Source organism: Sus scrofa, chromosome 4, assembly GCF_054392235.1.
Source record: "Sus scrofa isolate SSC_HxYL_T2T_F1_AM1 chromosome 4, Sscrofa_HxYL_maternal_Yorkshire_Landrace_v2.0, whole genome shotgun sequence".
Lineage (NCBI taxonomy): Eukaryota > Metazoa > Chordata > Mammalia > Artiodactyla > Suidae > Sus > Sus scrofa.
In genome coordinates, this window is record NC_139386.1 from 2,350,072 (window position 1) to 2,376,743 (window position 26,672).

A 26,672-nucleotide genomic window follows, 5' to 3' on the forward strand; every position below is an offset into this window, starting at 1 on the left:
CTCAGAGAGGGGACACGGCCAAACGCCTATTCCGGCAGCTGTGCTGGGTCAGGTCTCCCAGGGACCCTCCTTCTCCAGCGGCATTGGGGACCCAGTTTTCAACAGTGCCCTTCATGAGGCTGAGAGGAGGGGAGAGTGCGAATCGGGCTACGGGAGGCTACCTTCATTTCAGAGCCACCTGAGCAAACAGCAGCCCCTCTGTACCTTGGAGAGAAGCTCAGAAGCCAGCTCCTGGCCTGAGGTGAGGGTGAAGACGCGAGGGGTTCTGTGAGCCCCCCCATAAATACGCCCTCCTCCTTCTGCTCCCCGCGGCCCTCCCAGCCCCGGATCCCCGCATCTCAGGGTGGGAACCCGTGATCCCTTTTTACACGTGTTGTTCACCAAATTTACAGCTGGTGCGGCCGCCCAGGCATCCCGCTTGTGCTAAGCGCCTCTTGCAGAAAGTGATTTGAGTCTCAGGACAGGCCGGGGAGGGGGCACTGTCAGCCCGTTTGTTAGGTGTCACAGCCTCAGAAAGGTCACCCAGACCGCCGAACCAGAGCCGGGGGTTGAACCCGGGGCCAGCTCTAAAGCCCCCGAGGCCTCGGTGGTGGGCACTTGCCAACTGTTGTCCCTGAGGCTGTCCCCGCAGTGGCCCTGGCCCCGTACCTGGCTGTCTCCAGGATGCAGTGTGGCCACGGGGACTCTTCCAGCCCCTGGCTGGGCAGGGGAGGGGCCAGTGAGCCAGAGCAGCAGGTGCAGGTGCCAACCGCCCGTGGGCCCTGGAGCCTCCTCTCCGGTAGCCCCTCCGTACCCAGCCCCGCGCCGAAGGCCTCCAACAGCTGAGAATGGTGACAAGGGCACACGCTGGGAGTCCCGTCTGCCTTCTGGACCCAGCTTCACCTGCAGCCATGCAACTGGACCACAAGTGGGAATCCCTGGGAGTTCCTGTTGTGGCTCAGAGGTAAGAAGCTGACTAGTATCCCTGAGGATACGGGCTCCATCCCTGACTCCTGCGTTGCTGTGGCTGTGGTGTAGGCCAGCAGCTGCAGCTCCAGTTCAACCCCCTAGCCCGGGAACTTCCATATGCCGTGGGTGTGACCATAAAAAGTAAAAACAAAAGCAAAAACAAGGGGGAGCCTGCTGTGGAGCAGCCCCGAGACAGCTTCTGTGCGGCAGGCCTCTCACAATCCTGTCTCTGCCACCTTGTCCCTGCGTGGAGCAGGTGGTAGTTATAACTGCTGCGTAACAAACGACCCCAGACTTAGGAACTGAAGACACACATTTACTGCCTCACGGTTGCTGGGCTCAGGAATCCAGGTGTGGGTCAGCTGAGGCTCCCGCCTCTGGTGTCTCGCAGCTTCATCTAGGTGTCTGCTGGGGCTAGCACAGGTGGCCAGGGGACAGCTGAGAACCAGAGGTGGGGGGTTAGGGCCCAGGCCACACGGGGGAAATAGACACACACACACACACACACACACACACACACGTGTCGTGCCCAGAGCACAGCGGCCAAATCCACCTTTCCTGTCCCTGGGTCCGTGGAAAGGTGCCGTGGGTGCTGGCACCATTATGACCTCAGGGGTGAGGTCAGGGCTGGCTGGGGTGGGGGAGGGGCACTCAGAGATGGGGCTGCCCCCCCAGGCATGAGGACAGAGCTGGCAGCACCTCCAAACTGCACTGCAGCATGGACAGGCAGCACTCCGAAAAGCCACACAGCCACTCCACGGCTGACAGGACGTCCTTAGCCAGGTCCCAGAACCCCAGGTCAGCCCAGCGCCAGAGGGGCACGTGCGAGCCAGGGCAGCAAGGGGCTGAGGAGGGAGGGTCCTGCCACCAGAGCAGCCCAGGTGGCGGGGGCGAGGGTTGGGCCCCCACCTGGCAGCCCTTGACCTGGTGCAGGGAAGGGGGAGGGAGGGGATGGGGGGGACACGAATTCCAGCAGTGGCTTCACCGTCTTGCTGCCCAGTGACCACTGACTGCTGGTGGGGGCAGACGAGCGTGAGCGAGCGAGTGGACAGATGGACAGACCACGGACAGACTGTCCACCTGCTTCCCTCAACTTCAGCTTCTTTGTCTGCAAAACAGAGGACACGGCAGGGCCACATCCTCACAGGCTCAAGGAATGGACACAGAGGGAGGCTCCTCCTGGGTTCCAGCCCCGCATCCCCGGGGTCCCGGGCAGGCCCAAGGGCAGCTGCACCTCCCAGGTCCAGCGGTGGGTCGGCAGCTGCCCAGCGGGCTCCCTCCGCTGCCTCCCCGGCCCCCCATCCCTGGGTGTGCGCCTCGGGGCGTTCCCGGCCCCATGGCTCATGGCCCCATGGCTATGGCTGTCGCCGAGGGGGTGGCTCGTACCTCCTCTGACGCAGCCACTGACTCTGCTGCGTCCCGGCTCACGTCCAGGGTGGGAAGACCTTCCCCCACATTCTCTGTCTTTAGAGATGCCGTCGGCTCTGGTCGCTGGGGCTGGGATGCAGCTCTGGGCTGAGTCTCAGAAGCCTCCTGGGCACAGAAGGAGGCTGGCTTGTGTGAAAGGCCAGCTCTCTGAGAGGCCGTGGAGGCCGGGCCTTCCAGGAGCCGTCCAGCGAGCACTGAGCCCGGCTGGCCACGGTCCGTGGGATGCAGGCCTTGGCGATGGGAGGATGGGGACAGGCAGCCTCCTGCAGAGGCTGCGCGTCCTGGGACGGGTCCCTGAACCTCTCTGTGTCTCAGCACCTTGTGGGCTTGCGGTGAGGACAGCATGGACAGGATCGAGCCCCCAACACATGGTCTTCCTCGTTGGTGGCAGCAGAGGCGCTGGGGAGAGGGGTGGCAGGTGGAGGGGAGGTGCTGGGAAGGGAGGCCCTTGGCCCCTCTCAAGCAGGAGGAGCAGCCCTGTTCCCCAAAGGCCTCCGTCCACCCCCACTCAGCCATGTCCTCAGTCATCCCTCTGGGCACCTCCTGGACAGCTTTACCAGCCAAGCCTCCCTGACCCTCCTATTTAAAATAACCCCCACGGGAGCTCCCGCTGGGGCCCAGCAGGACAGCCCTGGGACACAAGTTCAATCCCCAGCCCGGTGCAGTGGGTTAAGGATCCAGTATGGCCACAGCAGAAGCTTGGCTCTGATCCCTGGCCTGGAAACTCCATATGCCAGGGGGTGGACAAAAAGAGAAAAAAAATAACCCCCGGAGCTTGTCCACTGCCTGTCTTACTTGACTTTTGTCCTTGTCACTGTCCCCAGAGCATGAGTGCCACAAGGGAAGGAGTTCGTGTTCTGTCCCCTGATGAGCCCCCAGGTCCTGGAGAGGTGCCTGGTGCATAGCAAAGCCTTTGCTAAACACTCACTGAAGGGAGGCAGGCAGGAAGGCGGCTGCTCATGGCACCGCACTGGGCTCAGGGACTGCGGAGCTGGTCAGCCATCCTCGAGCCCCCAGTCTCCATTCCCTACACTCTGCCGCCATCCCGGCATGTCCCCTGGGCACTGGAGCTTCCTGAGGACAGCACTGAGGCCACAGTGTCACCAACACTCAGACGTGCAGGAATACAACTCCTTGGGCAACCCCGGGAGTGTCCCCTGCCTGGCCACTCGTCCCCAAAGAGGCAGATGGTAGGGAGGTAGGAGGGTCCCCAGGCTGGGTGAGGTCAAAGGGTGGGGAAGGGGGTCCCCCCACTGCAAGCAGGAATGCCACCTGGGAGGGGCTGAGGGAGGCAGGGCAGCTGGTAGCAGCTGCAGGACAAGAGGGGGTGGTCCCACCAGCCAAGGAAGGACCCAGGAGCACGCCCTTGGCAGCCTTTGCTCAGGGCCTGCGCTGGGACATGCCGGGGGCCCAGAGGCAGCCAGCACACCCACAGGGAGACTTGGGAGGGAAAAGGAACCAGGGGTTAGTCAGTGATGCCACCAGGGTTCAGAGCACCTCGGGGAGAGCCACAGGGGACCATCGACCAGCCAGGGAGGCAGGGACACAAGCCCGGATGCTCCTACCCAGCCAAGAGGCTGAAGGGTGGCTTCAGGTGGCCCTCGCAGGGGACAAGGAGGAAGCAGGGTGACCAGCGGCCGTGGCTCAGGCTCCCTGCGCCGCATCCTCACAGCCCTTGGTGTTTTCCGGGTTTTCTGGCTTCATCCGTGTTGCAGCAGACGTGTACCGATCCCCCACTGCGGTTCTGTCCCTCGTGAGGCCTGACGCCATGGGCTTTAGGGCTAATTTGCCACTCGCTTTTCCCCTTTGGTGAAACATCCATTTGAATCTGTTGCCGGTATTTTCTTAGGTGTTCATGTTTGTGTTGCATCGTGTGCGTTATTTGCATATTTCAGATACAGTCCGTTATCAGATGCGTGATTTGCAAATACTTCCTCCAAGTCCGAAATTTCTCTTTCGTTTTTTTTATAGGTGTCTTTCAAAAAGAAGCTCTTCATTTTGGGAAATTGATCCACGTTTTATTTTACAGATAGTGCTTTTGGTGTTACATGCAAAACATCTTTGTCCAATTCAAGGTCACAAAGAGTTCCTCCTATATTTTCTTCTAGAAGTTTTAGGATTTTTGGTTTTACCTTAAAGTCTGCTATCTATTTGGAGTTCACTTATATAAAAAAAATGAGGTATAAGTTGGGATTTTTTTTATGTGTATATCAGATTATTGCAACACTGTTTGTTGACTCGACTATCCTTTCTTCTTTTTTTAGACCATCCTTTCTTAACTGAATTGCTTTTGCACCTTATCACAACGTGTATCTTTCTCTGGACTCCACGTTTCGTTCCACTTGTTTATATTTCTGTGCTTTCATCAGTATCACACTGTCAGGATTCCTGTAGTTTTATAGTAAGTCATCAAATCAATAGTGTTGATCCTCCGTTTGGTCTTCCTCAAAATTGTTTTGGCCATTTTCTTTCTTTCTTTTTTTTTTTTTTTTTTTTTTTTGTCTTTTGTCTTTTTGTTTTTGTTGTTGCTATTTCTTGGGCCGCTCCCGCGGCATATGGAGGTTCCCAGGCTAGGGGTCGAATCGGAGCTGTAGCCACTGCCCAGGCCAGAGCCACAGCAACGCGGGATCCGAGCCGCGTCTGCAACCTACACCACAGCTCACGGCAACACCGGATCGTTAACCCACTGAGCAAGGGCAGGGACCGAACCCGCAACCTCATGGTTCCTAGTCGGATTCGTTAACCTTCCCCTCAAAATACTGCCATCAAATAGTAGGGTTAATATCTACCTTGTCAGTTTTGGAGAGAGGGATATTAAAATCAACTGTGGCTGTTGATTGTCTATTCCTCCTTTCAGTTGTGTCTTTTTTGCTTCCTGTATCTTGAAGTTCCTTATTAGGTTCCTGAACATGTACAACTGGTAAGTCAAATTGATGAATGACCTTTTATCGTTATAAACTGATTCTCTTTATTCCTGGTTATATTATTTGCCTGAAAATATCCTTTGATATTAATATCCACTCCAGTTTTCTTTAGATTAATGTTAGCATGCTGTATCATTTTCCATCCTTTTATTTTTGCTCAATTTGTGTGAATTATATTTCAAATGTATTTCTTATAGGTAGCATATAATTGGATCTTGCTGCTTTATTCAGTTTGACAGTCCCTACTATTTGATGGCAGTATTTTGAGGGGAAGGCCATGCCCATGGCATGCAGAAGTTTCCAGGCTAGGGACTGAACCCACACCACAACAGTGACAATGCTGGATCGTTATCCCACTGAGCCACCAGGGAACTCCTTGATTGCAGTATTTAAATCATTTATATTTAATGTGACTATTGACATGATTTGAATTTAATCTTCTGACTTGATATTTCTTTTCTCTTTGCCTCCTCTTGTCTTTGTTCTATTTTTCCTTTTTATTTTCTATTTTTGAATGTTGCTTCACTGTCCTTTGCCTTTTGCATCATTTCTGACAAGAACTAATTCTTATTCTTACGGCCCTCATTCTTACCTTTTTTTTTTTTTTTTTTCATTCTTATCTGCATACCTTCATACAAAATGTGGGGGTTTTTTTCCTCTGAATGTTTTTAAGATTTTCTCTTATCATTGGTTTTAAGCAATTTTGTTTCGCTGTGACTTGGTGTCATTTTCTTCATATGCTTTTGCTTGGGATTCAATGCGTTTCCTGGCTCTATGTGTTTATAGTTTTCATTAACCTGAAAACCTCAGATAGTATTTCTTCTTTGTCCTCTCTCCTTCTCCTCTGAAGACTCAAATTACACTATGCCCTTTTCCACTGTCCCGCAAATCACTGATGCTGCTCCCTTTTTTTCAGTGTCTTTCTATTAGTATTACATTTTGGGGTGGTTTCTGTTTTATCCTCAGGTTCACTCATTTTTGCTTCTACAGTGTCTAATCTTCTGTTAAAACTCATTCTGTATATTCTTAATCTTAAACGTTGTATTTTTCGTCTTTTTTACAATTTCTGTGTCTTTCCTTACTGTGCTTGTGTTTTAATCTCCTGTGTTGATCATAAGGAATAGAATTACAATAGCTTTTCATGTCCTTACCTGTATCATTTGTGTCATTTGTGTGTTGCTTTTGATCAATTGATTTTTCTCCTTACAATGGGGGTCATATTGTCTCGCTGTTTTTGCACACCTGGTAATTTTCTATTCAGTGCTAGGCATTGTGAATTTTTACCTTTTGGGGTACTGAATATTCCTGTACTTTATAAATATGCTTGAGCTTTGTTCTGGGATGTAATTCGATTATTTTAAAACAATTTGGTCCTTTTGAGGCATGCCTTTAGGCTTTGTCAGGGAAGGAAAGGCATTCTTGTCTAGGGCTGCATTTTCTCCTCCGCTGCTGAGATAACACCATTCACAGCGCTCTGACTAATGCCCTATGAATTACAAAGTTTTCCACTCCGGCTGATGAAAAAAAGGAGCTGTTCTCAGCCTGGGTGAGCTCCAAGGATTGTTTCCTCTGCTCCTTTTGGGGGGCTCCTCTTTGCACATACACTGATCAGCACACAGATAAAGCCTTGGGCTGGGGGTCGGGGCAGGCGGGCTGCTGGAACCCTCCGGAGCTTGCATTCCTTGCCTATGCCCTACAAACTCCGGCCACCTTGGCCTCCCCCGACTTCCACCTCCATTTGCTCCACTCAAGACCACTGGGGTTTCTCAGGCTGCCTTCCCTTGCACTGCAAATCGGAACTTTCTAGGCAGGAAGCTGTGGCAATTTGGAGCTACTTTTGTTGGCTTTATACCGCTCAGGGATCGCTGTCTTGCCCTGCTTGCTGTCTGACATTCCTGATTTTGTGTATTTTTCCCAGTGTTCCAGTCCTTTAAGGCAGGAGGACGAACCTGGTCCTCGTGAGTCCATCTTGGATGGAAGCGCCGGAGTCACCACCGTCCTTTTCAGGACTTGGGCCCTTTCCTCTTGTGCAGCGGGCACCGTGGGAGATTCTGAGTGACGTGATTTGACACACGTTTCTTATTTCACTGTGAAGAGGGCTCAGCCACACGTTTCTTATTTCACTGTGAAGAGGGCTCAGCCACACGTTTCTTATTTCACTGTGAAGAGGGCTCAGGCACACGTTTCTTATTTCACTGTGAAGACCCCACCTTCTAATACACCACATCATGCCCCTAATTAAGTTGTCGGCTCTTGGTTGTCTATCTTGGTCCCTGTTCCATCCCTTGGCCCTAGAAGGAGCAGACCACTGCCCCCACGGGACGTACAAACGGAGAGTGAACACGAAATGAGGTCATGAAGCAGATGGGGCCCCCACTCCCACCACGGGGGCTCCCTGGGGGGACCGGCACCCTCGACGGGCTCCCTGGGGGCACCAGCACCCTCGACGGAGGGTGTTTTCTTTTTGGCCCTTTACGACAATGTCCACAGTCTGAAGGGATCTTTCTCCACAAGAAGGGGAAAGAGGAAGTGGGAGGCAGGCGAGGGAGAAGCGGCTTCACGGGGCCCACATCCCCCTTCACTCCTGCTGCACATGTCTTCTCAGAATCTCTCACACAAGAGGCCCCGAAAGGGTGGGGCCTGGGCACAGGTGAGGGGGCCCCATACACCCAGCTTCATGGGTCCTGCCCCTGCAGCTCTCACACCTCCCTCAAAGACCCCCACCACGAGGTCTGGGGAGCCAGGGCATTCTCGGGTGTGGTCCTGAAAAGACTGGCTCCCCCAGGTCAGGGAGAGAGCTGGAGCAGGGGTTGCCAAGCCCTGTGCCCTCCACATCCTGCCGTGTCTGTCCCACCAGCACGTGCTAGGGAGCCAGGCCCCACCAGGCCCACGCAGCAATGTCCCTGGGGTCTCCAGACCCCCGCCTCCTCCAGGATGCAGCCAGTCCACTGAACAGATGGGCAGGTGCATTGAAGGGTGGCCCTGGCCCTGACCGAGGTGATTCCCAGGGTCTCTGCACCTGCATCCAGGAACACACCCAAGGGCACCCTGGTGTGTACACCCGGGATCCCTTTTCCATTTCAGAATCTCCTTCCCCATCTCCGAATCCGTGAGGACCCAGGCATCCACAAAGGTACCCCAGGCTTCTGCCCACAGGAACAGACAGACGCACCCCACCACCATCGTGCTCTGCAAGTCATGGAGCAGCCAGGCTGCCCTGGAGCCCAGGGAGCACACGACGGTCATGGAGGAAGCCTACAACTCAGGTACCGCCGGCCTGGGACTCAGGCCGGGCAGGGGTGGTCAGGCACCAGCCGATCCCACAGTCCTTCCATCCGAAAAAGTCCTGGGGAGGACTTCGGCAGAGGCCGTCCACCTCCGGGCCCTCCGGGAGGTGAGAGGTGTGGATGTAGTGAAGCTTTCAGCAGGTGCCTGTCCATCCTCCTTGGCTCTTCATGCTCCTGAGGCACCATCCAAAGCCAAAAAGGGCCCCCTGTCCCCCCCCCCAAAGCCCTTCACATCTTCAAGCCCCAGCGTGGGCCTGGCCCTCCCTCTGAATGCGCCCCTCCTTCGAAGGGTGACTGGCCCGCATCCTTCCAGGCAAAGTTCAAGTGCCGCCGCCTCTGAGAAGCCAGGTCTGACTGTCCTTCCAGCTTAGGATTTATTGCCTCTCCCCTCTCTGTGTGCCCAGGGCCTCTTACACGACTTCCCCACCGAACCCAAGTCCACTGATGTGGGGTAGGGTCCCCTGGGCTGGGGGCTCCTTCAGAACAGAGCTAGACTGGACTCCCCTTCGAGTCTTGCACAGCCCCACGAGCACATAGTGAACGAGCATCAGTGAACGCCGGGTGACTGGATGGAGGGTGAAGGAAGGAGGAGAAGGAGGGATAGAGGGATGGATGATTAATCCATGAATAGACGGGTGGAGGGGTGAGTGAATTCGAAAATGGATGAGCAGTGAGTAGATGGCTGAAGGTGAATGTATGAATGGGTGGGTAGTGGGATGCGTCCATGGGTGGAGAGATGAGTAATTTATTAATGGATAGATTGCGGATGAACAAAGAGTGGGCAGGCAGGTGGATGGACGGGTGGATCGATGAAAAGGTGAATGAAAGATGGGTGAGCAATGGATGGATGAGAAGGAGGCTGAGTCTGAACGGATGGAAATGCACATGGGAATGCGTTCCCTGCGCGCCCTAAACTAGCTCCATCCCCGGAAGGACCAACCGAACACTCAGGAGGCTGAGACCCTCCCAGTGTGTTCCGGCCGGGTCACATGTCCCATCCCCAGCCCCACGCCTTCCTCGCCCACGCAGCCCAGCGGGCGCACAGGACCCCCCACACCCACCCTCCCACCTTCTCGCCTTAGCCATCTGCTTCAAGATGCTGCGGGACCTGACTGACTCCGACCCCCTCCACCTGAAGCACATCACCAAGAAAATCAAGAGCATGGCTCGCGGGGCCCCCAACCCGGTGCTGGAAACCATCCATGAGTACTTTGTAGACAACCCGGAGGTGGGGGCCATTCGGGCCCTTCGGGGCAGGCGTGGGAGCAGAGGGAGGGTGGGATCCGGGGGGATCCGGGGGGATCCGGGGGGATCCCGGACCTCGGAGCGGCTCATCTCCTGATCCCTCCGCGCGGCAGCGCCGTGATCTGGGACGAGTCAATCGCCCCATGGGTCCAGCCAACCGAGGGACGGGGGAAGAAGGTGGACGCCCCTGTCCTGTCCACAGTCCCCTGCCACGAGGTCATGATCAAGGAGACAGGAACCTGAGGCTCAGGGAAGGGAGATGATTAGCCGGAAGTCACAGAAGGATGGACGCTCTGGCGGCGTTTTAATGGATGAGTGTATGAATGAGCGGACGCAGTGCTTCCAAAACCCCCCAGCAGTTCCCCGAGGACAGGGACACATTTTCACTCTGCAGCACCTAACTCGGGGCTCCTGTGGTTGCTGGATTCACGGCCAGATGCATCTACTGTGCTGTCTCCTCTCCTGCCTCCTCACGTGTCCCCCCCACCCCGGGATGCTCCCACAGGTGCCTCCCTGCGTGGCAGACCCTGAGCCTCTGTCCACGCTGTCGCCCCCAGATCTCCGTGAAGCACAAGTTCCGACTCTTCCACGTCCTGGAGACGGTCATCAGCTCCAGCAACGCCCTAGACGAGAGCTGGGAGAAGACCTTCATGCAGCTGGCCCTGGAGAACATGACCAAGTCCACGGTGGGCCCCCCCGCCCCGCCCCCAGCAAACAGGCTGCCCCACAAGGGCTCCGGGGAGCGCAGGCAGCTGCCCGGAGACCCAGATGTGCCCAAGTGATTCTGCCCGATTTCTCACTTTCTTACCACCAACCCCTTCAGAGAGATACCCTCACACACCCACTCTACAGATGAGAAAGGTGAGGCTCAAAGAGCTCTTTGCTGGCTGGTGCCTCTCGGCCACCCCCCAGGCTGTAACTCAGCCCTCAGCCGCCTGCCTCTGGGTCCCCGCCTGATGCGGGCCACGAGTTTGGACCCAAAGTGCCCCTCCCCTGCCACCTCGGCCCCGGGCTCAGCAACAGTCTCGGCTGATTGCTGCTCCAGGGGCTTGAGGGTCAGCGGCTGTTATTCAGACAGATGAGCCCAGGGCTGCCCACGGCAGAGTGGACACTAAATGCGAGTCGTGGTTGGAGAGCAGTGACAGGTTCCCGAGCCCTGGGCCCCACGAAGCAGCAACAGGCGTCATTTAACCCTCCTGCCACAGCTTTACAGCCCCGTTTATAGATGGTGGGGCCGAGGCTCAGAGTTTTGGACACGTGCCTGAAGTGATTGCCCAGCTGGCAAACGGCAGGGGTGACAAGCTCCCACGTGCCCCACCCGGAAGGTGTGGGTCCGTCTGTTCTACTGTGAACATCAGAACAAAGCGGGAAACAAAGTCCATATCCACCTTGCTTGTTTTCTTTCTAGAATTGCTTTTAATTTTAAAAAATCATTCATGATTTTAAAACATATCAGGCATATTTTATGATATTTTTTAGGGCCGCACCCATGGCATAAGGGGGTTCTCAGACTAGGAGTTGAATCAGAGCTGTAGCTGCTGGCCTACACCACAGCTCATGGCAATGCCAAATCCTTAACCCCCTGAGCAAGGCCAGGGATCGAACCTGCATCCTCATGGATGCTAGTGAGATTCATTTCCTCTGAGCCATGATAGGAACTTCATATCAGGCATATTTTAAAAGTTCAAGGCATCTAGGTCCAAATCACAGCCTGTTAATCATACAAGGCTGTGGGCGAGGGGCGGTGGGGACCCAGGCTGCCGAGGCCTAGGGGACAAACAAAGCCCGCCAGTGTCTGGGTGACAAGAGCCCCCCTGGGCAGGGCCAGGCTGGCGGGGCTCCTTTGCACTTTCTGCTTCTAAATACACCGCAGCCAGCCTCCAGCTCTCCAGCAGCTGGGAGCAGGCACTTCTGGGGGTCGCACGAGCTGGTCCAGGACTCACAGCAGAGAGCGGGGTCAAGCCTCACTAAGGTCAAGCATCTCGGTACCCAAAGGCCAGTCTTCAACTCCAGTTGCCCCCCCACCAGGGTCCCCTCTCCCACACTCAGGCCGCCCTCTTCCCTCTCCTGTGTTGGAGACTCGATCTCGGCGGCTTTCTGAGACAGTGTGCTCAGGACGTGCCGTTTCGAGACCATGAGTTTGTCTGCTTCCCCTCGGACTGTGTGTGTTGATGGTGAGATCACACCCTCCTCCTCCCCCAGGGCTGCAGTGGGGACTCCAAGCCCTTCTGAACGCTGGCCCTTCATCCACCTGCCTTCTGCAGGCAGGCTCGAGACACCTCCGTCCTGCAGGGCGGGGCTGGCTCTGCATCTGTTTTAGCCACCGTGCTTGGCCGTTCTGCATCCTTGCAGTCTGGCCACTTGCAGTCTTTTGCTTCTGGAAAATGCTCGCTTAATTCATTGATGACACCGTCGCCCATGTTTCTCTGCCCCAGGCTTCGGAAATGCCTAACGCTCAGACGTGGAACTTTCGATAGCTCCTGAGATTCTTATCTCACCTCTCCCTTTCCACCTCTCTGTCCTTGTTCCCGTATCTGAAGCTCCATTATCTTCCTAACCTTCTACTCAGTTTTCCATGCATGTCTGTGAGTCTTTAACTTCCGAGAGATCTCTCCTTTTGTTCTCAGAATGTTCCCGTTTCATCCCGTTTATAGCTTCACGGATGCTGTATCTTCTCTGATCTCTCAGGATATTAAAGAGTGTTTGGCTTGAAGTTTCATCTCTCCACTTGGCCTCTATTGCCCCCAGTAGCTTGTTTCTGGATTTCATCAGGTTTGTGGTTGTGGCTGTGTTTTAGTCCCTCCCGCGTCCTCGGCCCCTGTGTGGGGCTTGATAAGGCGCTCTGAGCGCAAGGGTGGGTGATGGGTTGGGGGTCCATCACAGAGTTATGAAGTGAGTCCGCTGCTGGCCTCTCCATGTCCCCTTCCCCCACATCAGCACCTCTGTGTCTTTTCTCCTGCGCCGTCCAGATCGCCCAAAGAAGACCCCAATCCGGTGCCCAGCCCCGGGCGGTGTTGTAGAGGGCCTGGCCCAGGAGGCGTCTAGCCCCTGGGCTTGCAGGCTTGGCCTCCCGGCCCGGAGACCCTCCAGTGTGCAGAGTGGGGACAGTGTGTGGACACCTGACCCCTTCTTAAACCGCTTTACCCTCCCCCCCTCCTCCCTGACTCTCGCATCTGGGAGACGCAGCCTCTAGGACTTCTGCCCAACAGTGGGACCCCGTGCAGGGTAGCTGGGGCTGGTTCTCGGCTTAACCGACGGCCAGCTTGGTGCTCAGCCAGTCACCTCTCCCTCATCTCCTTTGCAGCTTCAGAATGAGGTTGCTACCGTCCTTTTGAAAAGTCTCCTGACTGTAGTGTCATTGAGGCCCTTTTATGAAAGAACAAAATCAGATTCAATCCGTCACCTTAACAAGAAGCCCTCATAGCCACGCTTTCAACAAATGATAAATGAAATAGCAACTTCATCGGCTGATTCAAACAGCAGGGGAGGGACCAGAGACCCCTCACTTTCAGATGCCACCTGATGCAGGGCAGACGCTGGTCGTAACCCAGCCACGGTCCCGTGGCACCTCCCTCACACCAACAGCCAGGGAACGCACCCGACGCGCCTACCAGGAAACCGAGACGAGGGCGACTCAAAACTGGGGCAAGATCCCCAGAAACACCAGCACCCTGGTTGAGAAAGTGGTGGCCGTGGCAACTCAGAGCCAGGCTGAGCCCTCTGGTAGAGTGCGGCGGGCCTGGCAGGTCTACGGAGGGTCAGGGGCCCGGCCAGCTGGGCCTCTGCCCCCGAGCAGCTGACACTGTCTCATGAGGCCAGGGCACTTGAGACAAGCACAGGCTCTTGTTCCGAATCCGTGGTGATTAAGACTCAAAGGATGTGACCTTGTCCTGAGCTTCAGGAGCTCAGGACGAGGTGACATCAAGCAGAGGCATGCAAGCAGGTGCGTCTCCTGAGTATGGGCCTGGGAGTGAGCTTTCAAAGTGGACGAGGAAATTAGAAAAGAAGAAAAGAAAAGCGGACCCGGGTTTGGATACACAGGGTGGGAAGCACGGCGTGAGCAACGCCTCAGATGTAGGAAGAATGCCAATGAGTTTCTGGAACGGTCAGAGGACCAGGCGCGGTGACAGTCACACGTAGCTCTGAGCCCCGAGGTTGAATCTGCTCTTCGCCCGCCAGCTGTGTTCACTGGGCTTCCTCCCTCAGTTTCTATCCCGAAGCTGAGCTGACAGTCGCTGTCTTCCCCACCGACCCAGAACGTGTGTGTGAGACACCAAGGCCCGTCTGAGCGCCCGCGCTCTCCTTCTGCCCCCACCCAGGAGCTGGAGGAGGCGTACCAGGACGCGGCCAGCAACGTGCTGCTGGCCATCTGCAGGCACTCGTGGCAGGGGGTGGCCCGGCACCTGGAGACCGAGCTCCTGAAGGGCGTCTTCCCGCACCGCAGCCTCCTCTACGTGATGGGCATTCTGTCCTCCAACGGTATGTCCTGAGCTTGGGGCCCAGACTGGGCCCCCTCTGTCCCCGAGCCAGCAGGCGGGATGGAGCGGGTCATGGGGAGAGGTCAAAGGGTGCTCAGCGGGGCTGCTGACCAGTGGGATACATGCAGGACCGTGCATCGGCTGCACAATTAATGAAGCATCTCTGTGCCAGAGGGTCTCAGGCTGCGGCATGGGCACCCCCTCAGCCCACCTCCCCTCAGCCAGCCTGGGTGCACTGGGGACTTCCAGGACAGGGCGCCAGGGCTCAGCGGTGCTGCCCGACCTGACCGGCCCAGCGCACGCCCCTGCTGCCAGCATTTCAGCAACAGGCCTGGAGGGAACCAGGATGGAGCTGGGAGGTGCCAGGCGGCAGCCCTGCACCACTGCAGGCTCCTCTCCCTCGACCCCCCAGCAGCCAGGGAGGCTGAGCTCACGGAGGCTGTGTGACGGGGAAGGGGACCCAGCCACCATCACAGGCCTGCAGGGCCAGGTCTCCGTGCTTGCTCTGTGGCCACTGTCTCTGAGCCACTGGAATGGCCGCCCTGGACAGTGGGGGGTCTCTGAGGATCCCGAGGGAGGAGCTGGAGGGAGAGGTCTTGCCAGGAGGAGGGCTCAGCTCCTACGAGACCCCACACACCAAGCACCTGCCCCGTGCCTGGCTCTGCCATCAGGCGCTCACAGCCTCACCAGGGAGGCAGCTGCCAACTTTGATTTCTCATTTATTCGTTCATTTATTTGTTCACAAGCATGAGCTGAGCTCACGGCTGCCCAGCTGGGGAGGTCCTGGGCCACCCTGGTGGCCATCAGGGAGGGCTTCCCAGAGGAGGCAGCCAGCCAAGTCTGAGCCACGCCTTGAGGGATGAGCAGGAGTTTGAGGAGGGAATGTGGTGAGCATCCCTCAGGGCCTTCGGGCGGAGTTGGTCCACAGGCTCAGTGAGGGCCTGAGGTCGAGGTGGAAATGGGTGTGCAGGCCCTGCTCCCTACAAGAGGCCCAGCCCAGCAGGGAGGCCTCGAGGCCACACTTGGGACTGTAGACTCTAAGCCTTGGGGGAGGCAGGCCCCAGCCTGGCTCAGCTTTGCATGCGCTGCCCGGGACTGGTAGGCTGGGTGGAGGTCCCCCATACCTCAGGGACCTCCGAGACCCCTGGGGACATCCCGAAGCAGCCCCTCCCTCTGAGACTGGGTTTCCAAAGCACATTCCAGCCTCCCAGGGTGCCCCCCTCGGAGCTTCCTTTTCCCACCCTGGAGGGGACTCAGACACAACCCAAGGGACCGTGCCAGAGAGCCCTCCATTCACCATCGATGAGCCTGAGGCCCAGAGAGGGAACGCTGCCCACCTGAGGTCTCCAGCCAGGGTGGTGGGGCCACAACTCCAGCCAGCTCACCATCCTCCAAGCTCGCTTCCCCACGGAGCCGGGATGGGCAGAGACAGGACACTGTCACCCTGACTCAGTCATGTCCGGGGGTGGAGGAGATGGAGTCCAGACCCAGCCCTGGCCATGGACATCAGGCCTGGCCTCCAGTGACCCCCTCCCTCTCACAGACGAACTCTTAAAGGAAGGAGACAAGGCATGCTGGGAAGAGCAGCTGGCCAAGGTAGGAAGGGCCACCAGGGCCCTCTGGGGGAACGGTGGGGAGGCAGGCAGCAAACCAATGTGGGTGAGACCCTGCAAGGTGGGAGGAGGGAGGAGGGGGCGGAGGAGGGGGGAGGGAGAGGCCCACTGTTACAGACGAGCCCAGGCTTGGCGGGGAGAGGGCTTGACCACAGTCACAGGACTGGTCTCTGGGCAGTTGAGATTATTGGAAACTTGATCCCAAGACTCCTGGGAGAGCTAAGTGTCCAGCACACCCAAGGGCCTTCCCGGCCATCCTGGGGGCTGGCTCCACGATGAGGGGCTCAGAGAGGATGCAGAGGCCAGATCTGGGGTCAGAGGAGGACACAGCGAAGGGCAGGGGTCAGGCTGGTCCATCTCTGACCACACACCCAAGTGAAGGGCTTGTGTGGCTGGGAGAAGGGATGTGGAGCCCTGGCAGACCTGGGTTCAAGTCTAGATTTAACCAGTCACAGCCGTGTGTCCTGGGTGACCTGCCTCACCTCTCTGTACCTTAGTCTCCTTGTCTGTCCAGTGAGGGTAAGTGCCAACCCCAAACGCTGGTTGTGAGAGGACGGGAAGGAATCCACAGGGTTTGGCTCTGCACCTCACAGACGGGAAGCCTCCGATACCTGGTAGCTGATACCATCACGTAGTAGCAGCACGGTGGTAACTAAGTGGCTTTCAGTAGAAATAATACCAGCAGCAGCAGCAGCAACACAGGTAATTAACAGAAAAAGAGGACAGAAAATCAGTAAGGATGTGGAAGACTTGAACAAAGCAATTAACCAAATTGATGGAACTGACATTCCTTTCAAATGTAAATAAAACATTCACCAAGATAGATCATTTGCTGGGCCATGTATCAAGTTTCAATAAATTTAAAAGGGCTGGAATCAAACAGTACATTCTCTGACCAGAACATAAATTAGAGATCAATAGCAAAAGTATATCTGGAAAAATTCCAAATATTTGGGAATCAGACGACACGCTTTTAAATAACCCATGGGTCAGAGAAGGAGTCACAGAGGAAAAGAGAAAATATTTTCAATTGAATGATAAAGGAAATGCGACATGAAAGATGGTGGAGGTCAACAAAAACTAATGCTGAGAAGGAAATTTCTATTTTGTAATGCCTCTATTAGAAAAGAAGAACGGTATAAAATCCCTTATTTAAACCTTCATTTTAAGAAGCTTTCCAAAAACGTGCAAATTAAGTCCCAAGTAAGTAGAAGGAAGGAAAAACTAAAAGCTGAAGTAGAAGTCAAAGAAAATTTTTATACAGACCAAAAAAAAAAAAAAATAGAGAAATTTTAAAAATAAGGCATAAACCCAAAAAGTAAGGTATTCAAAATTTTCATGAAATGATAAGCTCCCTGATAGACTGATGAAGAAAATAAAAAATATTTAATATCAGAAAAGAAGGAACACCACTGCACATGCTTTAGACATGGAAGAGTAATAAAAAATGATTCCAATAAATTAGTCGACCTAGACTGAATAGACAAATTCCCTAGGAAATGCAAACTGCCAAACTGACACAAGAAGAAGCAGAAAATCTGAGTAGCCCTGTAACAAAGAAACTGGAATCCTTGGCCTTACCCCAAAGGAAACTCCAGGTCCAGGCACTCCTGTGCTTAATTTTATCACAAGTTAAGGAAGAAAGAATACCAATCCCATACACATTCTCCTAGAAAACAGAAGAAGGAGCAACACTTCCCAGATCATCTTACAAGGCCAGCCACGACTCTGACACCAAAGCCAGACAAAGACATTACGAGAAAACTGCAAACCAATATCCATCATGAAGACGGACTCAAAAATCTTCAAAAAAAAAAAAAAACACCAAAATCAACCCGGCAACATAGAAAAAACATCCACATGTGTTTACCAACCTGGAAACTGTCAGACTCCCGCCCTTTGGGGCTTTTATGGGGCTTCGTTAGTAGGTGTGATTAATAACATCCTTGGCCACTGGAGTTCCCGTTGTGGCCCAGCAGGTTAAGAACCCCACACGGTGTCCGTGAGGACTTGGGTTCCATCCCTGGCCTCTCTTGGGGGGTGAAAGAAGCGGCAGGGTGGTGCACAGATGTGGCTCAGACCCAGTGTTGCTGTGGCTGTGCTGCAGGCCTGCGGCTGCAGCTCTCATTTGACCCCTAGCCTGGGAACCTCCATGTGCACAGCACAGTGATAAAAAGAACAAAAGAAAAAAGAAATCACTGACCACCGACAATTAAAGCCCACATCCAGCCCCTTCGCCTCCCGAGGTTTAGGGGTGAACGAAGGTTCCAACCCTCTAACCACGATTGGCTCCCCTGGCAACGTGCCCCCATTCCGGGGTTATCCAGGGTTTTGAAAGTGGGACCAGGCTTGCTGTGAATAGCAAGAGACACCATGACAGTTCCAGTCTCTTAGAGGAGTGCTTTAGTTTTGTGCTAGATGAAGACGGAGCTGAAGACCAAATACATATCTTATTCTCCGTTTAATTTTAATATATGTTTACATAATCTTATCTAATTACGTAACTTTATCAAACATTTATCATAAGTGCATCACAATATCATAACGCGAGAGGCCCTAACGAAGGAGGAGCAGGCGGAAACTGACATCGATGAAAACCTTCCAGTGAACGTAAGTCATGAGGAATGAACAAACCCCTTCCCACCGGAGCAAAGTAAGGCAAAGGTGTCCACGCTCCACTTCTGGTCCACACTGCCCTCGAGTCCCATCAGCGCCATCAGGTAAGAGGAGGGAAGCAGACACACAGCTTGCAATGGAAGACGGAAACCTTCTTTCTTAGCAGTCACCATAATTGCAGGCAGAGCAAATCTCAGAGTTCCCTCGGGGCTCAGTGGGTTAAGGATCTGGTTTTGTCACTGTGGCTTGGGTCACTGATGGTGCAGGTCTGATCCCTGGCCCCAGAACTTCCACAGGCAGAGAGCATGACCAAAAACAAAAAAAAAAGGAAAAAGAAAAAAAAAGAAAATCTTGCAGAAAAATGTCTTTTTAGGGCCACACTTGTGGCATGTGGAAGTTCCCAGGCTAGGGGTCAAACAGATCTGCAGTTGCCAGCCTAGGCCACAGCCATGGCAGTGCCAGACCCAAGCCACATCAGCAACCCAAGCCACAGCTTGGGGCAATTCCAGATCCCTAACCCACTGAGGGAGGCCAGGGATCAAACCTGCATCGTCATGGACACTCTGTCAGGCTCTTAACCCACTGAGCCACAATGGGAACTCCACCACAGAAATTTTTTTAATTCTAGAACTATTTATTACTAATAATTGAATTTAGCCAGATCTTAGAATAAAAAATCAATATGCAAATGGCAGTCAAATTTGTATGTACTTACAACAAACAATTGGAAAATAAAGCTTAAAAAAACAATGACACAGCCCTATTAAAAACATAAAAACTCTAAGATAAATTTAGCAAATATGTGCATGATTCTTACAAAATCTTGCAAAAAGAAATTAAAGGAAACCTAAACAAATGGAGCTATGTGGTCGCGGATAAAAAGAGCCAATAATGCTAAGTCTTCATTTCTCCCAAAATTAATTTACAAGTTTGATGCAATGCCAATCAAAATCCAAACCAACTTTATTACAGAATTAAATATATACATATAAATATATATATATATATTTTTTTTTTTTTTTTTTTTTGCTTTGCTTTTTAGGGCTGCACTTGAGGCATATGGAAGTTCCCAGGCTAGGGGTCAAATCAGAGCTGCAGCTGCCGGTCTACACCACAGCCACAGCAACACCGGATCTTAGCCGCGTCTGCAACCCACACCACAGCTCACCGTAACGCCAGATCCTTAACCCACTGAGCAAGGCCAGGGATCAAACCTGCATCCTCGTGGATCCTAGTGGGGTTTCTTAACCATTGAGCCACAAAGGGAACTCCCATTATAGAATTAAATACAATTTAAAAATTAAAATTTTTACATGGAAATTTCAAACGACCTAGAACAGAAAAACAATCTTCAAAAAGAACAAAGTTGCAAGAAGTACGCTACCTGACTTCAAGATTTCCCACCTAGCTACATAGCTCAGGAAGACAGTGAGGGTACATCCCCTCGTGGCGCCGTGGGTTAAGGATCCCACATTGTCATTGCAGGGGCCTGAGTTGCTTCTGTGGAGTGGGTTCAATCCCTGGCCCAGGAACTTCCACATGCCATGGGTGTGGCCAAAAATAAAAGACAGGGAGGAACTGACAGATTAAACAAGTAAATCTACAGAACAGAATAGAAACTCCAATATAAAACCACACGTACATGGTAATTTTTTTTTTTTTTTTTTTGGAAGGTACCAAAGCAATTCAATGGGGAAAGTCTTCTGAACAAACAGTTCTGGAACAAACCATTTTTTCAAGGGGAGGGGAAAAGGAACTTTAACGCCAGCCTGGAACCATACAAAAATTCATTTGAGATGGAACCAAGGCCCAAATACAACAACGAAAATGAAAAAGCTTCTAGAAGAAAACACAGGAGAAAATCTTGCCAACCTTGGAGTAGGAGAATATATCTTAGGACCCAGAGAACCCTCATCATAAGAAAAAAAAAAATGGATAAACTGGAACTCATCTGCATTAAAGCCTCTGTTCTCAAAGAATACTACGAGAAACATGAAAAAGGGGAGCCAGAGACATGGAGAAAATATTCACGAGACACCTTTCTGACAAAGGATTGTGTCCAGAAGAAATAAAGAAATGAAGGGAGAAAAAGACACCAGCCCAACCGCAAAAATGGACCAAAGATCGAAAAAGGCACATCGCAAAGAAAGGCAAATACATGACCCATCAGCCAAAGAAACCACGGTCGGCGTCTTGAATCCTCAGGAAAAAGCTGGTTAAAACGGGTGTGAGCTGGCACCACAGGCCCCGGCCGAGCTCAGACGGGAGAGAAACCCCACCAATGCCAGCGGGGAAGCCCACGCTGCTCGTGGGACCGCGAGACCTCCTCGGAAAACTGACTTTTTCGTATAATGTTAAACCCCTGACTCAGCAATTCCACTTTCAGGCTTTAACCCCAGAGGCATGAAACCCTCGTGCACAAAATTACACACACGAGCCCGTTGCCGGCAGCCTGATTCCTAATAGTCTCAAACTGGAAACAAGCTGTACTTGGCCCACGGAGTCCCTCACCTCGGATCTAAAATCAATTACTTGCCTGTCCACCTGAGGAAACGCGAGAAAGCCCAGCTGGTTCAACTGAAACCGAGCCTCAGAAAGGAAATCAGAAAAACGAGAGCAGAGAAAGAGAAGCGAACTTGCTGATCCACGCAGCAACACGGGCGGATCTCGAGAACACGCGGAGGAAAAATCCCAGACACACACAGGTGCGCACGGCACGACCCCAGACCCCATGGTGTGAACCTCTAGAAGAGGCAAAGCTAACTCGGGCGAACGAAATCCAGTCAGTGTCGCAAGGATGAAGCTCAACTGGGAAGGAGTAGAGAGGGTTTTCTGAGGCAGCGGAAAATGTTCTAGATCCTGATGGGGTCTGGCCATCCGACGACACTCATCGCACCGCACACTAAAGATACGTGTGCTTCGGTGTAAACATACCCAATTTAAAAATCATTAAAACTTGGAGTTCCCGTCACGGCTCAGTAGTTAACTAACCCAACTAGGAACCATGAGGTTGTGGGTTCGATCCCTGGCTTTGCTCAGTGGGTTAAGGATCCGGTGTTGCCCTGAGCTGTGGTGCAGGTTGCAGACGCGGCTCGGATCCTGCCTGGCTGGGGCTGTGGTGTGGGCCGGCGGCTACAGCTCTGATTCGACCCCTAGCCTGGGAACCTCCGTGTGCCACAGGTGTGGCCCTAAAAAGACAAAACAAAAAGACAAAAAAAAATAAAATATTTAAAACTGAAAGAGATTAAGTTTGGAAACAGATGTGTTTCAAATTTAAGAAGAGGCAGAATTGCAGGGAGAGGTCGAAGAACTATGTAGTTTATGTACAGTCAGTAAACAGCCTTAGCTGCATCTGGGGCAGATGCAGAATCAAATATATGAATTCTCTCTTAACAGAAACGGGCAAAAGTCCCGCTCGTTCCCATAAACAGGGTCACATCAGTTTGCACCAGCTTTGCCACCAAACGCTGGCACGTGCAGCAGCGAACAGAAGAATATGGTCGTTTGGGGGAGGGCACGGGAGCCCCTGGTGCTTCTAGAAAACCTAGGAGTTTCCAGGAGGCCGGGGTCCCATGGGGATTCAGCAGACACCTGTCCTGTGGGTAAGTGAGAGAGCACCCAGGTTCTGCTGTACCCCAAAATCCTGTAAATGGGCCAGATGGGGAGCATAACCAAATCAGACAAGCTCCTCCGGATTCTGGCATAAGCGAGAGCAATTTCCATTTCAGGGTCCGAAGGAGTGTGGCCAGAGGGGGTGCAAGGGATCCTGCCTGGGCGGGGGCGCAGGGGCACTCTGGGCAGGTCTTGCATCCAGCAAGGCTGCGGGGAGCTCCTGAGCTCCAAGGGTGGCACTCTAGCACTCCTCCAGGGGCGAGTCCCGGAGATAGACTCCCGCGGGGAAATGCATGCACGTTATAAACTTCAGTCAGCGCTGCCAAACCCTGCGCCTGACTGCAGTCCAACCACCTCCCCGACCCAAGGTCAAAGCTACGTGCTGAAATTTGGCGGTTTTACTTTCTGCCAGTCTTGGTCAACATGATATGCTCTCTTCATTCCCATTCCTTAAATATTAGCAAGGCTGAGTTTATGCAGCTCCGTTTTTATGTGCGTTGTCATCCCTTCCGGCGCGGTTTATAAAGCGTCCTTTATCCGTGACATTAACTCTTGGCAATAGATCACAGGCAAAAGGCTGCTACGTCTTTCAACTTAATTTATGGCAGCTCAGCTGAACAAACTTCTTGAGATGTTCATCTTCACTTTTGCCAACCTTTTCTTCTTGTAAGATTTTTTGGATTGGGAGCAAAATTAGAAGACCTATCTCCACCCCCAAAAGAATCTTAGGATCAAACGTCGCGGAAACGTTGGAGACGTTTGGTCCCGTCTCAGTCAAACCATAAAATCATGTGAGATCAGGGCCGAGGTTTTAGGACTTTATAATTTGAAGGGATGTTTCATTTATTTAATCATCGATTCCCTCATTAAAACATATTAATGGAGCGTTGACGACTTGCTGGAGAGACAGCTGTGGACACACAGGACACACACACTCTGGAGGAGCCGCCTTCCGTGGACAGGGGCCGAGCATCTCTGAGGACCGAGCCCCTGCCCAGCACTGGGGACATGCTCGGGCTCCCGGTCTCCAGCCCCCCACCAGAACACCTCCAGGGAAAGGAATCTCGAGGAATGAGGGCTGGCTAACAAATCAGGGAGCAGGCCGTGGAGCCTCAGAAGGGGGAAAGGAAGAAGACAGCGTGGTCGGGGCTCTGCGGGGCCGGGGGTGGCCGGGCTGCTGGGAAATCACTTAGGCTGCCCACCCCCGTCTGCACACAGATGGCCATCAAGTCGGTCCAGTTTCTGGACAGAGAAGCGTGGTCCAAGGACCTGCTGGAGGCGCTCACCAAGCCTGACCGGACACATCAGGAGCAGCCCCCGGAGAAGGTGGCCCCAAGCCCCCCTGCTGCCCACGGCCAGGCCCGGGCTCTGTCCCTGGGCCGCACATCTAGAGCGAGGCCTGGGCCCCTGGAGGAAACTGGAGGGACGGGGGCTGGCAGCAAGGCTGGAAGCCACACCCTTGGAGCTTTGCCACCAGGCAGGGGGTGGATGGTCCATCCCCAGGCTGACGAGGGCCAGGAAGGCCAAGGCGCCCGGACAGGGGAGGGGCTGGTCCCCAGGGTGGACAGGGAAGGGGGGGGTCCGGCACAGGACTGGACGCCAGACCCGCCCCCAGGCCTTCCTGTTCATCTTCTACGGGCTGGTCCTGCAAGCCGAGGAGAGCGGCACCACGGTCAGGACACACCTGAGGAGCCTCCTGGAGACGTCGCACCAGTGGCCCAAGCAGAGGGAGGTGAGGCCCCGGCCCCGCCCATCCCCCACCCGCCTGCCCCGACCACGGCGTAGCCTGAGCCTGGTCCCACCCCGAGCCCGGACCCTGCTCACATGCGAGTCCTGACTCCGGTCACCTGCCGAGCCCCTCACGTCTGGGTCCTCCTCCTTGTCACATAGCTACTTCCTGAACAAGTCCCCTCCCTCTCTGGGCCTCGGCTTCCACCCCGCCCCCCAGGTGAAGGGGAGGCCTGGTCCTGCGACCCTGCCTCAGGGACCCGGGTCCCCTGTCCCCGCAGGGCATGGCCCTCACTGTGGGACTGGCCGCAGCCCGCCACCTGGACCACGTCTGGGCCGTCCTGGAGCAGTTTGGCCGGAGCACGCCCATCAAGTGGAGCCTGCACAGCTTCTCCCCGAAGGTATCGGCTCCCCAGCTGTCCGAGGCCTCGGCCAGAGCGGGGGAGGTTGGGACCCCTCCCTCCATGAAGGTTTAGGCCTCCCCAGGGAGATCCTGGAGCCAATTAGGGGACCGTCCATCTCTGGGCCCCCTGTGGGGTGGCCCCGGGGCCTCAGCCCTCTCCTCCCGAGCAGGGACTCCCGCCTCCCGCTGATGGGATGCCAGTGAGCCTGGCAGGAAGGCCAGCACAGCAGGTGCCAGGACGACAGGGTACCTGTTGCGTGTTGGTTAATGGCTCTTTGATCTCGGGCCGCATCTGACACCCGAGGCACAGGCCAGAGGTCAGCCCTGGTTCCGGTCGATGGACGGAGCAGCCACCTCGCCCCGGGCAGAAGCAGAGCCTGGGGCTGCAGGAGGGGAGCCGGGTTAGACAAATGGGGGAAGAGCCATAACTAAACCACGGCCTCCTGGGTGCCCCTGGCCAGCAGGTGGCAGAGCAGCACTGGGGACGTATGTCCACACCTCAGGGGTCCACTCGGCAAGGGAGCCATGACATCCTCAGGGGATGTGGGTGGTGTCCCAGGTGTCCCCTCACCCTCTGGTCTCGCCCAGAGCCAAAGCCCAGGGCCCTGGGCCAACTCCCTAGGTCCGGGCAGGACCTTTCCAGGCCCCCCGGCCACCCGAGGAGGGGGCAGGAGGGAGATGGGTGCTGGGCTCCTGAGGACAGGGCTGCCAGTTCCATGCACCCCCAGGTGACCCCTGAGGCCCATCCTGGGGCGGTAAACCAGGCCGCCAGCCCTCAGGACACCCTGCCTCCAGGCCCCTGCCGGTGCCTGCGGTCCCTTCTGTTCTTGCTCCCAGAGCAGGGATGGGGGCGGGGGGTGTCAGCAGGGCCCTGATGCTCTGCCTGCCCCACCCGCACCCCGCCCAGCATCCCGAGGACCTGCGGTGGAAGTGGGCCAGCAGCACCCTCCTCCTCGCCTACGGCCAGATGGCAGACAAGGCCAGCGCCCACGTCCTGCCCTGGGTGGACAGCACCCTGTCCCGGCTGGTCTTCTACTTCCACTACAGCACCTGGGTACCGGCCCGCCCAAGCTGGTCTGCGCACTGCCACCCCCCGGCCGAGAGCCCCCTCCCCACCCACCCGCACCCCCGGGCTCCCGCAGGGCCGGGTCCGGCCTCCTCGCCTCCTCCCCACCTAAAGCCTCCTGGCCTCGTCAGGGCCCCACCCCGCCTCCCCTTGAAGCAAACCCTGGCTTTTCCCTTGGCTGCTGGGGGGCCGGGCACCTCCCACCACGGCCTGTGACAACAGACCCTGCTACACCCCCCACCAGGACCTCTCCCGCACTCGGGGCCCGGAGCCTGGGGGGCCCCACAGCTGGGGGGGGCGTGCACAGGTGCCTTCAGGACTCTTCCTGATGCCAGAGGGCCATCCGTGTATTCTTACTTTTAAACAAAGTCGCATGGGTTCCCCCCCTTCCCCCAACTCCCGTGGGGCCCCCGTGGGAGGTCTCTGCCAAAGCCCCTCCAGCCGTGGCCCTGCTGCCACATGTGACGGGGGCTCTCCTGCTCTCCTGCCCCTCGGTGCCTCCACTCCGGACCCCACCCCCTTGCTCGGCGACCTGTGCCCCCCGCCCCAGGACGAGACCCTGAAGCAGAGTTTCCTCACGGCCGCCCTCATGCTGGTGCGGGCCCTCGGCCGCAACGCGGGCGCCCAGAGCTACGAGTTCTCCCAGGTCCCTGAGCTCCTGGAGTGTCTGACGGTGAGCGCCAGGCCCCGGGCGGAGGAAGGGCTCCCGGAGGGGGCCTCCCGCGAAGCAGCGTGAGGGGCACCACCGGGAGACGGTGGGCACCTTGGATTTCGAGTGGGCACAAACCCTTCACAGGCCTCCACCCCTCATCACTCACTTCTTACCATGCCCCTGAGCTGGAAGGTCCCCTTCCAGCCGACGTGGCTGAGACCCAGAGAGGCCAGCGCCACCCGTTCTGCTGAGACCAACCTCGTTCACAGCATGGTTCCTTGAAACCGGGGCCCCAGAGAACCGCTCGGGGAGCGGAGGAAAGACACAAGGGGTGCCCAGTTAGAGCAGAGATGACAAGGGTAACAACAGCTCTAATTTACCGAGCTCCCGCTGTGACTCAGACATTCTGCTTTGCATGCCTTGCTTCACGTGCAACACAGGGGCCACGACGTGGTGTTATCTGTGAATGGACAAAGCTCAGAGCAGTTGGGAGACCTGCCCAGCGTCCTGCGGCTAGTGGCAGGGCAGCCAGGGCTCAGACTTGACCTGTCGATTCTAAAGTCTATGCTCTAGTTAAGTGGGGGCCAGGGCGCAGGGGCTCCCTGGGAAGGTGAGGGGTGTGAGCCTGTGGATTCCAGGGATGCTGGGCCCCAAGGTCCTCAGGCAGGGAGA

At 55.2% G+C, this 26,672-nt stretch overlaps 1 protein-coding gene across 5 annotated transcripts in view; it reads left to right on the forward strand.

The window, feature by feature from the left end:
* Positions 1 to 1,571: 1,571 nt before the first annotated feature.
* LOC100517649 (maestro heat-like repeat family member 5) overlaps positions 1,572 to 26,672 on the forward strand; it is a 62,038-nt gene continuing 36,937 nt past the window's right edge. For 2 of the 5 annotated variants that reach the window (XM_085021004.1, XM_085021006.1), the window contains exons 1-11: positions 1,572 to 1,746; positions 8,385 to 8,566; positions 9,670 to 9,815; positions 10,390 to 10,518; positions 14,152 to 14,311; positions 15,854 to 15,906; positions 23,370 to 23,477; positions 23,767 to 23,883; positions 24,161 to 24,280; positions 25,190 to 25,336; positions 25,899 to 26,021. In XM_085021004.1, the coding sequence (XP_084877130.1) occupies positions 1,667 to 1,746; positions 8,385 to 8,566; positions 9,670 to 9,815; positions 10,390 to 10,518; positions 14,152 to 14,311; positions 15,854 to 15,906; positions 23,370 to 23,477; positions 23,767 to 23,883; positions 24,161 to 24,280; positions 25,190 to 25,336; positions 25,899 to 26,021 (1,365 nt within the window). In that variant the 5' untranslated portion in view covers positions 1,572 to 1,666. The remainder of the gene's footprint in view (positions 1,747 to 8,384; positions 8,567 to 9,669; positions 9,816 to 10,389; positions 10,519 to 14,151; positions 14,312 to 15,853; positions 15,907 to 23,369; positions 23,478 to 23,766; positions 23,884 to 24,160; positions 24,281 to 25,189; positions 25,337 to 25,898; positions 26,022 to 26,672) is intronic. The other 3 variants (XM_085021003.1, XM_085021005.1, XM_085021002.1) reach the window with 3 other exon arrangements.